A 14,115-nucleotide genomic window follows, 5' to 3' on the forward strand; every position below is an offset into this window, starting at 1 on the left:
GAGATTCAACATTGATTTTTTGGTAAAGAAGGGAGGTGAAAGCAAAGTTAGAGATGAAGCTATAGATTACAAACACAGCAAGGGTGTTGTTTTTTGAGGAGGGTTTTAATGATTGTGGCTTAGAAAGGAAAGGGGGCATTACCTGAGGACTGAGTGTCATTTACAATACTAGATAGCATGGAGGAAGGAGGGTAAAGGTGAAGTAAGATACAATTCAAAACCGTGCACTCGCAATATCTGAAAAACAACTAACGGATATTTTGCAAGATCAGAACTAATATTTGAGTCCGTGAATGTGCTGTATGCTGACAGAAATGTAATAGATTTGAGCTTGTGGAAGCTTGAAATCAGACTCAAAGCATATGAGCCCTACTTTATTTCAATATGTCAGTACACACTATATTATTCACCTGGTTCATATGGAAAATGCTAGCCTTATGATTGATGTTACAGCGCGCTTTTTTTATGTGACTATCTGGTGGAGTGATCTATGATTGACAGGTTCTGGATGGAATGATCTTCCTTCTGTACAATGATGAACAAAGTTGTTAATGAACACTTTGACTAGTCACAGATTTTCAAGTGCTAAATAGTTCATACGGAAGAATTTAACAGAGGATAGAAGTTTGTTATTATTAAATTTGAAAAGCAATGTTGTGAAATATTGATTTATGTCTGTGACAATGAAGGAGTGAGGGCAAGCTTGCCCTTATTTAATTTGAAGAGATTTGATCTCCGTACTTAAGTTCAGGTGGTGCCCATTTTTGCTCTGGGACACCAACCACTCTGGTGGCGGAAGTAATCAGAGCACTTAATTGTGTGCTATTCTTGAGAGCTATTTAAAGTCAGCTAACTGAGTATAGTTACACTTACCCACTAGTCTTGTGAATATTCCCTCCTATGTTAATTCTACAGTGAAAGATAGCAGGTATACTGCCCTGGCACTGAAAATGACCAGTGGATCAGGACTGAAACACCAGCATGAGTGGTCAATGGCGTAGGGGACGCGGTATCACAGCGGTGGGTGGGGCAGTAGCATTGTGGTTAGCACTTTTGCTTCACATCGCCAGGGACCCGGGTTCGATTCCCGGCTTGGGTCACTGTCTGTGCGGTGTCTTCACGTTCTCCCCGTGTCTGCTTGGGTTTTCTCCGGGTGCTCTGGTGTCCTCCCACAAGTCCTGAAAGACTTGCTTGTTAGGTAAACTGCGCGTTCTGAATTCTCCCTCTGTGTACCCGATCAGGCGCCGTAGTGTGGCGACTAGGGGATTTTCACATTAACTTCATTGCAGTGATAATGTAAGCCTACTTGTGGCACTAAAGATTATTATTATCTGTTTTTTCATTTACCACTATTTAGAACAAGTTATAGGATTCCCATTATTCTGTTGGCATTTTACAACTTAATTTATATATTTTAGGATCATCTCCATGTCAGAAAGTCGCCAGCAAGTATAAAACCAAAAGAACACACAGGGTACCAATAAAGATTAATTGTGCTATTTAGTAGAATTTCTTTGATGGAGAGAGTAGGGTAAGGGAAGAGGTGGCGTCAGCTCTTGAACCATTTCAGAAATATTGCATTGTTTAGCTTCAGGATAAGAGCTGTAACTGCAGATGTTCACCGAACGACGCATGGATGGAAACAAGCGCACAAAATGTTTTCATTGTTCCCAGAGGATGTTACACATACGAGAAAGCGTGCATGTAAATTTGTATGTAATGGCTTAAGTGCCCCAGTGAGACTGTTAGGTTGAATATTGTGGCCAGCAGTATGTTGGAATACAATTAAATCCACAGTAATCATATCCGGTTAATCTATTTTTATTACCATTATCATAAATTACAATAACTATGAAGCAAGTTACACTAACTTTCAAATGGAACAGCCAGTAAATGGATTACTACAATAAAATTATTTCTAAGCGTGACCAGAATTCATACCAAGAGGTTTGGTGTCTCAACTCTGCGGATTATATAGGCCAGACGAGACCATTATAGAATGATCTTGGAATTCAATCTGATCTTTCTCCACTGTTGGGGACCTGATGATAAAAATGTTTGCTGTCAAAATCCATTAGCTTCTGCATTGTGAGAAGAATTTAAATATGCAAATTCTGCTGCAAAAATACACATTCCATTTCTAATGGAGTGAAACCTAATGCCCTCAATAATGTCACAGCCTCCAGCTAGGACAGCCATTTAATGATTAATAATAGTCTATTGAATCCAGTAAACATATCATTAACCTACAATAAAGCATCATTGCAATTGTTGAATGACTGTCTATTTAATCTATTTGGAAGGTCTAATGCAGGTAGGGAATGTACGGTGAATGGTAGAACCCTCAAGAGTATTGACAGTCAGAGAGATCTAGACGTACAGGTCCACAGGTCACTGAAAGGGGCAACACAGGTGGAGAAGGTAGTCAAGAAGGCATACGGCATGCTTGCCTTCATTGGCCGGGGCATTGAGTATAAAAATTGGCAAGTCATGTTGCAGCTGTATAGAATCTTAGTTAGGCCACACTTGGAATATAGTATTCAATTCTGGTCGCCACACTACCAGAAAGATGTGGAGGCTTTAGAGAGGGTGCAGCAGAGATTTACCAGGATGTTGTCTGGTATGGAGGGCATTAGCTATGAGGAGAGGTTGAATAAACTCGGTTTGTTCTCACTGGAACGAAGGAGGTTGAGGGGCGACCTGATAGAGGTCTACAAAATTATGAGGGGCATAGACAGAGTGGATAGTCAGAGGCTTTTCCCAGGGTAGAGGGGTCAATTACTAGGGGGCATAGGTTTAAGGTGCGAGGGGCAAGGTTTAGAGGAGATGTACGAGGCAAGACTTTTACACAGAGGGTAGTGGGTGCCTGAAACTCGCTGCCGGAAGAGGTGGTGGAAGCAGGGACGATAGTGACGTTTAAGGGGCACCTTGACAAATACATGAATAGGATGAAAATAGAGGGGTACGGAACCCGGAAATGCAGAAGATTTTAGTTTAGACGGGCAGCATGGTCGGCACAGGCTTGGAGGGCCGAAGGGCTTGTTCCTGTGCTGTACTTTTCTTTGTTCTTTGTAATCATTCAACAACTAAGTCTTGCACTGAATAAAGCCCTAAGTAAAGAAGTGACCACATACTTGTCATCTCTTAGTGAAATTTGCAATGCTACTTCCACTTGAGTGTTAAATTCAATATCTGGATAGACACATGAACAGACAGGGTATAGAAGGATGCAGGTGTTTGGTCTAGATAGGATAAGTGATCGGCACAGGCTTGGAAGGCTGAAGGGTCTGTTTCTGTGCTGTATTGTTTTTTGTTCTGTTAGTTAATATGCTTTTGTATTTAATTCTGGTGCTGGAAATTCTTAAAGGAAGGAGTTAAGTACAAAGCAAGTTCTAAACTTGCAGGTAGTCAGTGTTTTTCTGTAATCCATTGTATCAAGGTCACTGATATTCTACACATGGCTTCGCATTGTATAGATTTCATGACTGTGATAATCTGTTGTTTCTGGCATGCGTCGTGTGGATTAATTTAGTAAGATTTTAGTATTAGCCAGGAAACTAGGAAAATAAATCTACAAATTCCTGGTGTCAATATTTTATAGTGATGGAACTGGATGATGTGGTTATGCTTAAAAAGCATTTAGCCAATGAAATAAATTTACTTCTGATATGTACCTTTTAGACCAAGCCATTTATTCAATTGGAGACACTAAGTAAAATTTATCAGCAATGTAGAGCACTTTCAAAATGGCCCAAAGTGTTCAGTAAAATAATCACAAATTGGCAGAGTTATATCAGTTGAGGAGACATAAGTATCTTCGCATTGGAAATAGGCCAATAGATGTGTACAATATTCTCTCATCAAACTAATAGAGCAGTCTTGTTTAATGCTCATCGATGCTACTGGAGTGTTGGCAAGTTAACTTAACTGTTTCTTATATTTCAGCCATAGTACCACAAGACACGAACTCTGAGGAACATACAGAGAAGGTGGATCATGCCCCATCAGTTCCAAGCAGCCCGCTAACAGCAGTGTCACAAGAACCCCTCATTGGCAGCCAAAAGCGCAAGGCCAGAAAAACAAAAATAACACACTTAATACGAACAGCTGATGGCCGTTTGTCACCTGCAGGAGGTAGGTGCAGGGTAGGTGCAGGGTGGTCAGTGCGGAGCAACAGCACGCACCGTTCACTATGCTGCCCACAGTTTTCATGCAGGTTTTTGGGTGGCAATTCGTGGTATTTGGGGATCATTTCCAGGGCCGTGCCCTCCATAGGGGAGTAGAGAAAACAAAACCACGGGCGCGATTCTCCGAAATGGAGACTAGGTGTTCGTGCCATCGTGAACGCCATCGCGTTTCACGGCGGCCTGAAGCAGGCGCGGGGACTACCGAATCTGGCCCCCATAGGGGGCCAGCACGGCGCTGGAGCAGTTCACGCTGCTCCAGCCTCCCTTCCCGACGCCAGATGGACGGCGCGCCAACCCGCGCATGCGTGGGGGACGTCTTCAGTGCGCCGGCCCCGATGCAACATGGCGTGGGGGTTCAAAGGCCGGCCGCGCAACAAAGTAGGCCCGGGAGGGGAGAGGGCGGCCCGCCGATTGGTGGGACCTGATCGTGGGCCAGACCCCATCGGAGGCTGCCCCCGGGGACGGAGCCCCCCCCCCCCAAAGGCTGGCAGTGACCAGGGGTGAACGGCGCCGGCGCGATTCTGCTTTTTCCGCTCGGCCCATACGGGCCGGAGAACCGGCGGCCCTGCCGTGGACAGCGATCCGCGACCGGCGGCACACCAAACGCGCCGGCGCAAATCTCGGAGAATCTCGGGGCGGCGTGGTGTGGTTGCGGCGATTCACCGGCCCGCCGCGGGGCTGGGAGAATCGCGCCCCATGTCTCTTCAACCAACCAGATTGAAAAATCCTCACTGAGGTGCACAAAGCCTAAGCCAGGAGGCAGAAATTGGAATATTGAATTCTACATAAAATCATGGACAGAAAACGAAATAGAGAGGGAAAAAAAGATGGGATTGAGAGAGTGAGATGAGTGACTAGGAAAAAAAAGATTAAAATCCTTTGTAAAATCTCTGACAATTGTTAAATTTCAAATAAATGGAACTTCACATTTGTAAAACTAAATTTTCAGGTCGTTTGGCCGTATTTAAAACATATTAATCCATTAACAATTCACTTACACCCGAATGTGCATGTCCTAACCTCCTCATACATGTTTGGGAGTTAGCTAGCGGGTAAGTAGAAAGCAGCACGTGTTTCATGTCCTTAAATCCCAACTCGATTAGTGTAGCAAGACTGTGGAAGAACAGGTCAACTCAGAAAGCATTTCCTGATTTTATTGTACATCTGCAGACTCAAACACTGCTGGTGCTGATGGCCTAATCTTTATTTCTGTCATAAAGTCCAGGTAATCATGTGCATGCATTCTTATAAAAGTGGAAGATGATAGTGGTAGAGGATGGACTCCGGACAAATAGTTGAATAGGGATTCGATTTGTAATAAATGCTATTACTGTTTTTTTGTGTGGTACAAATAATTGCCCATGACAACTTCCATACTAAATTAATTTTCAACAGCATTAAAACATTAATATCAATTTTGATTTGGAATTATATTTTAGTTTCCAGTGAGACATTCAACTCAATTTTGATTGAATCTTATTTGTGTGTTTGTATGCAGGAATGTATTACACATGCATTACATGTAGGCTGTCAATCTCAAATCAGTAGCTACAGTAATGATCATCAAATCCCTTTTTTGGTTTTTTTCTTGTCAATGAAAGGTGCGTTTATCACCCATCCCAAGTCGCCCGACAAGCTGATGGTGGGCCATCTTATAGAGATTGTTCATTCAAATGAATGGAAGAGGGCATTAAGCCATTTAAATAGTGTGGGTCAGAGTTAAGTGTATGCCATTGAGTAGTGGCAGCAGGTTTCCTCTCCTGAAGGACATTGGTGAAACATTGGGTTATTGCAACAATCGGAGAGCTCTCATGGTCATTTGGTCCTGTGCTAGCCCACAAATGACCATATTCAAATCTTTAGGTTACCAGTTCAGTACCATACCCACTGCAGTACTGCCCCTAGTGTCTGACTTGTCATGGATATGTGTGCTTAGACATGCAAAGCTTTGCTCCCAGCTGGTAATTTTTTGAACATATTGAGAGGCCAAACACTTGCTTCTCAACATGTTTAAATCAACCTTTTTTAAATTCTTAAAATACCCAGGAGGTCTCCTAAAAGGGTCTTATACAAAATGCTTCAGGTTGACCCCGAACTCCAAAATTCAATGGAAATGGCACCAGAGAATAAAAGTTAGAACTGTACCTTAAGTGCATCATCCTTCGCCCACTCCTAGTAACTTTAAAATAGTGTCCCACTATTTTTTGATGGCAATTATCCATCCAACTTGGATGAAGGTTAGTGCTAGTGATTTGTCCTATGATAAGTTCTTGATCTCTCTCATGTATAAGAAATAATGAGAGGTGAAGATATTGCACAAATAAATAAGTAATGAACACCAGAAGCACCCTGGCTCCTTGCAGGTATTTTCTGTAGTTGGTATCAATGGTTAGTTACACAATACCATTGGAAGAGACCTCAAACCAGGTTAGCTACATACCCTATGTCAAAGATAGATGTAAAGAGAGGAGTGACTTACTAAAACAATTAAATAAATTCATTTTTAAATGTGCTGACATTTTTATGTAATTTTTTCATTTCTAAATTCCCTATCTCGGAATTGCTTTTCAATTTCTGCAGATCTGACAAAGGAGAAGTGGCCATGTAAACAGGAAAAGAAAAAACAGCCACTAAAGACAGACACTTTAGTTAGTGGAGTCAACTACAGTCGTTCAGAAACTGAGCAGGCATGCAGTATTTCGCCCGAAGTGCAAACGACATCTGCGATCCCAGCGTTTTTCAGTTTAGCTGCTTTGGCAGAAGTTGCAGCCATGGAGAATGCGCATAGGTGAGGTGACTAATAAGGTATTGGCACAGTGTAAAAGAATAATCAGTCAGTAGCTGAAGAGTGTTTGTTTTAACCATTAACCATAGAAAGAGAAATTGTTGGCAAATTTTGAAGATGTTCGATAGAAATCATATTCTACAGTAAACCATTCAATAACACATTCATTGTAGTGGTATTCCTCTTGTTAAGAATCCTGCTGATGTTAAATGTGAGGGTATCCCTTAACCCAGAAGGGTAACTTGGAACACCGGTTCTTTGTGGTGTTTATTTTCAATTTGGCATACTGTGAGAAAAGCGATGCAAACCAGGAGGAATAGTCCAGTTGTTTTGTGATGGTAGCTGCCTGAACTGTGTCCCTTTCTCCAATTATTGTACTATCGATATATCATTTCCCTTTGATGTTACCCACCCTGTGGACCCGACTTTTAGTACATAAGTGGCAATTGCCTAATCTCTCCATATTGAAATCACCTCCTCTACACCCAATCGTTCTCCCCTAGTCACATAGATAAGCATTTACTTTTCTCGCTTGTATGCTGATTCACATATCAAAACATCCCTTAGACAACTGCCCTTATTATTTACCCTTTTTATTTTATCCCAATTTATTTTTTAATCTTAATTTCCCCAATTCTGGACACCTATCTTTTTTCAAATATAGGGTGGGCTTCTCCGACACCCCCCCCCCCCCCCCCCCCCCCCCCCGCAGGGTTGGAGAATCGCCGGGGAGGCGGCGTGAATCCTGTCCCTGCCAGCTGCCGAATTCTCCGGCACCGAAAATTCGGCAGGACGGGAATCGTGCCACGCCGGTAGGCGGGCCCCCCCCCACCCCGGCGATTCTCCGGCCCGCGATGGGCCGAAGTCCCGCTGCTGTCATGCCAGTCCCGCCAGCGTGAATCAAACCACCTACTGGCGGCGGGGGCGGGCTCCGGGGTCCTGGGGGGGGGCGGGGCGATCTGGCCCCGGGGGTGCCCCCACGGTGGCCTGGCCCGCGATCGGGGCCCACCGATCGGCGGGCGGGCCTGTGCCATGGGGGCACTCATTTCCCTCCGCCTCAGCCACAGCCTCCACGATGGCCGACACGTAAGAGACACTCCCCCTGCGCATGCGCGGGGATGGCGTCAGCGGCCGCTGATGCTCCCGCACATGCGCGGACTTCCACCGCCTGGCGAATCCTTTCGGCCCCGGCTGGCGTGGCGCCAAAGGCCTTCCATGCCAACCGGTGGAGCGGAAACCACTCCGGCGCGCGCCTAGCCCCTCACGGTGAGTGCTTGGCCCCTAAAGGTGCGGATTTCCGCACCTTTTGGGGCTGCCCGATACCGGAGTGGTTCACGCCACTCCATCCCGCCCCGGCGGGTCGGGGAGAATCCCGGCCATAATGTCATAATTTGAAAGTCAATTTCATTTCTCAACCACGACTTATCAGTTCTACCTGATCTAACATTACAAAGATTTACAAACATGCATTAACATAAAATATACCCCCAAAGTATTTATACACAAGGTTCCTAATATTCTCTTTTACATTTGTGACAGTGCATCAGCAATGATGTTTTCTCTCCCAGGCAATTTCTCAAATTAAACGGTTGTAGTAACAAATTCCATCTAAATATCCTGGTGTTCCAATTTCAAAACCGCTCCAGACATTTTAAGGAATTGTGGTCTGTGTATAATTGTTTCTGCTGAATTACTGGCAACATAAATCTCAAAATGTTGTAATGCCGAGTTTTCTTTTCCAGTTGTAGAATAACTTCCGGTGATGAGGATTAAATTTCCCTGAGAAATACCCCGCAGGCTTCTCAATTCCAAATTCATCTTCCAATTCATCTTCCTGTAACAAGACAGACCCCACACCAATGTCACTAGCCTCCACAGCCAGTTTAAAGTTTGTGTAATAATTTGGTGCGGCTAACACTGTTGGCTAGTGTCAACATCGTTTTTAAATGTTGGAAGGCAGTTTTGGCAGTCCAGTAAAATTTCTTGTTTTTCTTCAAGAGTTCTGTTAGTGATGCTACCACACTGCTAAAGTTCAGCACAGACTTGAGATCAAGTCCACTCATTCCCAGTAATCTTAAAATCTCTTCTTGTTGTAGGTTCTAGAAAATCCCAAATGGCCTGTATTTTTGCATCTCGTTGAGCCATCTGACCATGTCCCATGCTATGTCCTAAATTTGAGCTTTAGCAAATTTGCTTTTTCCAAATTGATGACTAGATTAGTTTCTTTGAAGTGTTCAAACATTTCTTTTAGGTGTTGCAGATGTTCTTACCAACTTTGACTAAACACCACTAAATCGTCAATATACACCGCAGTGACTCAGTCCTTGAATAACGTCATTTGTTAGTCTCTGAAATGTTGCGGGTGCATTCTTCATCCTAAATGGCATAAACAGGTGATTATGAAGGCAAATGGAATTTTGTCCTTCATTGCTAGAGGGATGGAGTTTAAGACTAGGGAGGTTATGCTGCAATTGTATAAGGTGTTAGTGAGGCCACACCTGGAGTATTGTGTTCAGTTTTGGTCTCCTTACTTGAGAAAGGACGTACTGGCACTGGAGGGTGTGCAGAGGAGATTCACTAGGTTAATCCCAGAGCTGAAGGGGTTGGATTACGAGGAGAGGTTGAGTAGACTGGGACTGTACTCGTTGGAATTTAGAAGGATGAGGGGGGATCTTATAGAAACATATAAGATTATGAAGGGAATAGATAGGATAGATGCGGGCAGGTTGTTTCCACTGGCGGGTGAAAGCAGAACTAGGGGGCATAGCCTCAAAATAAGGGGAAGTAGATTTAGGACTGAGTTTAGGAGGAACTTCTTCACCCAAAGGGTTGTGAATCTATGGAATTCCTTGCCCAGTGAAGCAGTAGAGGCTCCTTCATTAAATGTTTTTAAGATAAAGATAGTTTTTTGAAGAATAAAGGGATTAAGGGTTATGGTGTTCGGGCCGGAAAGTGGAGCTGAGTCCACAAAAGATCAGCCATGATCTCATTGAATGGCGGAGCAGGCTCGAGGGGCCAGATGGCCTACTCCTGCTCCTAGTTCTTATGTTCTTATAACTTTAAATTCATAGTGTCCATTTGGCATCACAAATTCTGAGATTTTGTTTGACCTCTCGGACAAAGCCCCCTTTAGCAATCCTCCAGACGTAGTTTAGGAAACAAATCCCTCTTGGTGATGGCATTCACTTTCCTGTCATCCACACAAAGATTTTGTATTCCATCTGGCTTTAGCATCATCACGAAAAGTGAACTCCAATCACTAGAACACAATTCAATAATGTCATTTTGGTGCATATATTCAATTTTCTTCTGTACTTGTAATAACAATTGCTGGATTTAACCTATATGCATGTTGCTTTATTGGAACTACATCATGCATTGCTATCTCTGTCCTACCTAATTTATTCCCACAAATACATTTATAAGACTGCAGTGTCTCTTGCAATTCGCCTTGGCTCTTAACTGGAAGATAACTTTTCCAGTTTTTTAAATTTCCCAATACTCCCTCATTACCAAAATGAATGAGAGGAAAATCGCTCAGAATCTAACCCTTCCTCCTCTTTGCTTCATTACTACCAAAATCTTATGCTTGTCTTCATCTCCTCTATCCCAGTACCTCTTAAGCATGTTAATATGCCATACTCTAAGATTTATGTCTATCTGGTGTGGGTAGAAGATCATTTACTTCATTTATTTATTTTTATTCCGATGTGGTCCACTAAATCTAGCTTTTGATGGTTCAGCCTACACAGGTAATAACACTAGCACTTTCTCCCCTGCTACAAAACCATGAGGCTGTGCTCTCCTATCAGCCATTGCTTTCATTCCCTGCTGTGCTATCTTGAAATGCTTCCTTACCACCTCACATGCCCCATTCCCTTTGTCCCAATTATGAGGGGAATCTTGACTATACGCCCTCATCATTTTTTTCAAAATTTGATGCTACCTCTCTGATGCTTCCTGTGACTCTGGATGAGACGCCGATGATTTGTACTGTTTTATTTCCAGGCTATTCATGACCGCTTTAAATAATCCTGACATGAAATTTGACCCTTGATCCGATTGTATCTCTTTCGATAAGCCATATCTGTAAAGAATTTGGTTAATTCCTCTACCGTTCTCTTGACTGATGTTTCTTAACAGTATGGCTTCAGAAAATCTAGAGGATATATCCATAATAGTTGAGAAGTATTAACTTCCACTTCACATTTTCAAAAGTGGTCCAACATAGTTGCCTAGAACCCTGGTGAAAGGTTCTTGAAAGCTGGAATAGGGATTAAAGGTGCTTACTTTATTCCAGCTTGGGGTTTCCCTATTACTTGACAAGTGACATGGTTGACATAATTTAACTATCACAGGAAAGACCCCAGCACAAGCTGTGCAGCCCAGCACAAGCTCCTGACCCCACCTCCCCTGAAGGACCCCCGCCAGCACCCTAGAAGGAATTCTTGTGAGGGTACGTACCCCCTGGCAAGCCGCCAGGTCCAGGTTCCTCAGGACTTGCACCAATTCACACCCACGGACTCTCGGTTGGAGGGGGGCGCTGCTTGAGCATCCCAGCTGGCAGGTGAATCGGGTGTCCTGCCCATCAATGACATGCTAGATAGCTCTAATGAGCTATTTACATGTTCCTGCCAGGTTGGGGACGGGGGGTGAAGCACATCGGAGATGTTGGGAAACCCGCTTTGGCCAGTGGGGTGGGCCGGGAGACTCGTGACCGGTTTGATGCCCACCGCAAATCTCGATTTTTGACCCGACGGGGGATTCAGTGGGCCATCGCGAATCACATGACTAGAGGACGGCCGCAGAGAATCCTGGCCTGAGTCTCCAATTCCTAGTAAGCCGTTTGATAGATTTGTTTTAATTTGGAATCAGCTTGCTATAACTATCAATCTCTTTGAGATAAACACATCTGTTTCTTTCCTTTTGTCTTTTCCATCTTCATTTAGCTTACTAAAGGTAGTATCAGATAACCCATACCTCACTTTTATGATCCTGGGCTCTTAGCTCCTCTTTCTCTTGTCTCATCTTATGTGCCTCTGATCTTGTTACCACATAATCGGGAAACGCCCCACATAGTCCATTTGCAATTCTTCTATAGCTTGTCTTTTCTACCGGCTGTTCAACCACAATAGGCATCCCTATTATGTGTGATCCAGCTACATCACTAAAAATGAATTGAATCCCTGCAATGAGCAATGTTTCTACGTCTCCTACTGCCGCACAGTTAGCACTACTGGCTCACAGTGCTCTGGGCGACTGCCTGTGTTAGTTTGTATATTCTTGTGTCTACGTGGGTTTCCTCCGGTTGTTCCGGTTTCCTCTCTCAGACCAAAGTTGTGCAGATTAGATGGGTTGATGGGGACAAGGTGGGGGAGTGGGCCTAGGTAGGGTGCTCTTTCAGGGGATTGGTGCAGACTTGATGGGTCAAAGGCCACCTCCTGCACTGTAGGGATTCTATGAATTCTATGGAACCACTTCTCTCATCTTCAAGCTACTTGAGTTTACTTTCACCAGAGTAATTTTTTTAGTCTCTCTGAATACTGTTAACTAGAACCTCTTCAAAATCTCTTGTGAAGAACAAATATCTTTATCCCACAACATTAGGGATTGACTCACTCCTGTATCTCAAAATGTTAGCATCGTTCCCCATTCCATTTTGTACACATGAAAAAAACTTTCCCTTCACATACAAAGGGTGGGATTTTCCGGCCGCATCCGCCCGACGACCAGAGAATCCGCCGAAAGTCAATGGACGTATCCATTGTCCGAGGCTCGCCGGTGGCATTCTTGCGACTGGCAGGGTGGAAGAATCTAGCCCAAAATCTTTAAACACATCTGCCACCTGCTGTTCACTCTGCCCCTGTGCAGGTTGTGCACACATTTTCACCCTATTGTTCTTCTCTGCACAAACCTGCTTCTCTTGTTCTCCAGATTCTGATTATAATAATAATAATCTTTATTGTCATAAGTAGGCTTACATTAACACTGCAATGAAGTTGCCTCACGGCGGCGATGTCCCAGGTTCGATCACGGCTCTGGGTCATTGTCTGTGTGGAGTTTGCACATTCTCCCCGTGTTTGCGTGGGTTTCGCCCCCCACAACCCAAAGATGCGCAGGGTAGGTGGATTAGCCACACTAAATTGCCCCTTAATTGGAAAAAATGAATTGGGTACTTTAAATTTATTTTTAAAAACACTGCAATGAAGTTACTGTGAAAAGCCCCTAGTCGCCACATTCTGCCGCCTGTTTGGGTACACCGAGGGAGAATTCAGAATGTCCAAATTACCTAACAGCACGCCTTTTGGGACTTGTGGGAAGAAAACGGAGCACCCGGAGGAAACCAACGTAGACACAGGGAAAACGTGTAGACTCCGCACTGACAAGTGACCCAAGCCGGAATCGAACCAGGGACCCTGGAGCTGTGAAGCAACAGTGCTAACCATTGTGCTACCATGCCGCCCACTATTTCCTTTCTTATGACTTATAACTCCAGCTGGCCTGCCATTTCGAACCCAGTATAATGACGTTGTATGGCCGAGTTTATTACAATGAAAGCATCTAATTTCCCTCAATACCTAAGCACTGTTTTTTTTAGTTTTAAGGTGAAGTCCCCTTGGAATTTGCAAGAACTCCCTCTCTTGCCTGACTGTCTTTTTTCGCACCTTACCATTTTCTATCTTTCTCAGATTTAATCAAAAAAAGTATTTGATCTATGAACCAATTCATAGTCATCAGCAATCTCCCGGCGTGCCTCACAGTTTTAACTCTTTGTCCTTCCACAAGAGTCTTATCACTGCAGGTAATGCTTCTTTGAATTCTTCCAACATAATTACTTCTCTAAGAGCCTCATAGGTTCCTTCTATATTTAATGCTCTCACCCACCTATCAAAATTACTTTGTTTAACCCTTTCAAATTCAATATAAGTTTGTCCAGACTGTTTTCTTACATTTATTTGTATTATTTGTAAAAAAATTTAACGAATTCAATTTCCTCACTTTTCAGAGAACTTGGTCTATCTGACAACTAAGAATTCATACATTACAGAAGGAGGCCATTCGGCCCATTGAGTCTGCACCAACCCTCTGAAAGAGCACCCTACCTAGGCCAACTTCCTCAGCCCCATCCCTGTAACCCTGTCT

The 14,115-nt window shown here is 43.7% G+C and overlaps 1 protein-coding gene across 12 annotated transcripts in view; it reads left to right on the plus strand.

The window, feature by feature from the left end:
• The window catches only part of bbx (BBX high mobility group box domain containing), a 282,578-nt gene that overhangs the window by 251,829 nt on the left and 16,634 nt on the right, over positions 1-14,115 (plus strand). For all 12 annotated transcript variants that reach the window (XM_072513622.1, XM_072513620.1, XM_072513624.1 and 9 more), the window contains 2 exons: positions 3,946-4,134; positions 6,768-6,975. In XM_072513622.1, coding sequence (XP_072369723.1) covers positions 3,946-4,134; positions 6,768-6,975 — 397 coding nt within the window. The remainder of the gene's footprint in view (positions 1-3,945; positions 4,135-6,767; positions 6,976-14,115) is intronic.

This window comes from Scyliorhinus torazame, chromosome 8 (assembly GCF_047496885.1).
Source record: "Scyliorhinus torazame isolate Kashiwa2021f chromosome 8, sScyTor2.1, whole genome shotgun sequence".
Classification (NCBI taxonomy): Eukaryota; Metazoa; Chordata; class Chondrichthyes; order Carcharhiniformes; family Scyliorhinidae; genus Scyliorhinus; species Scyliorhinus torazame.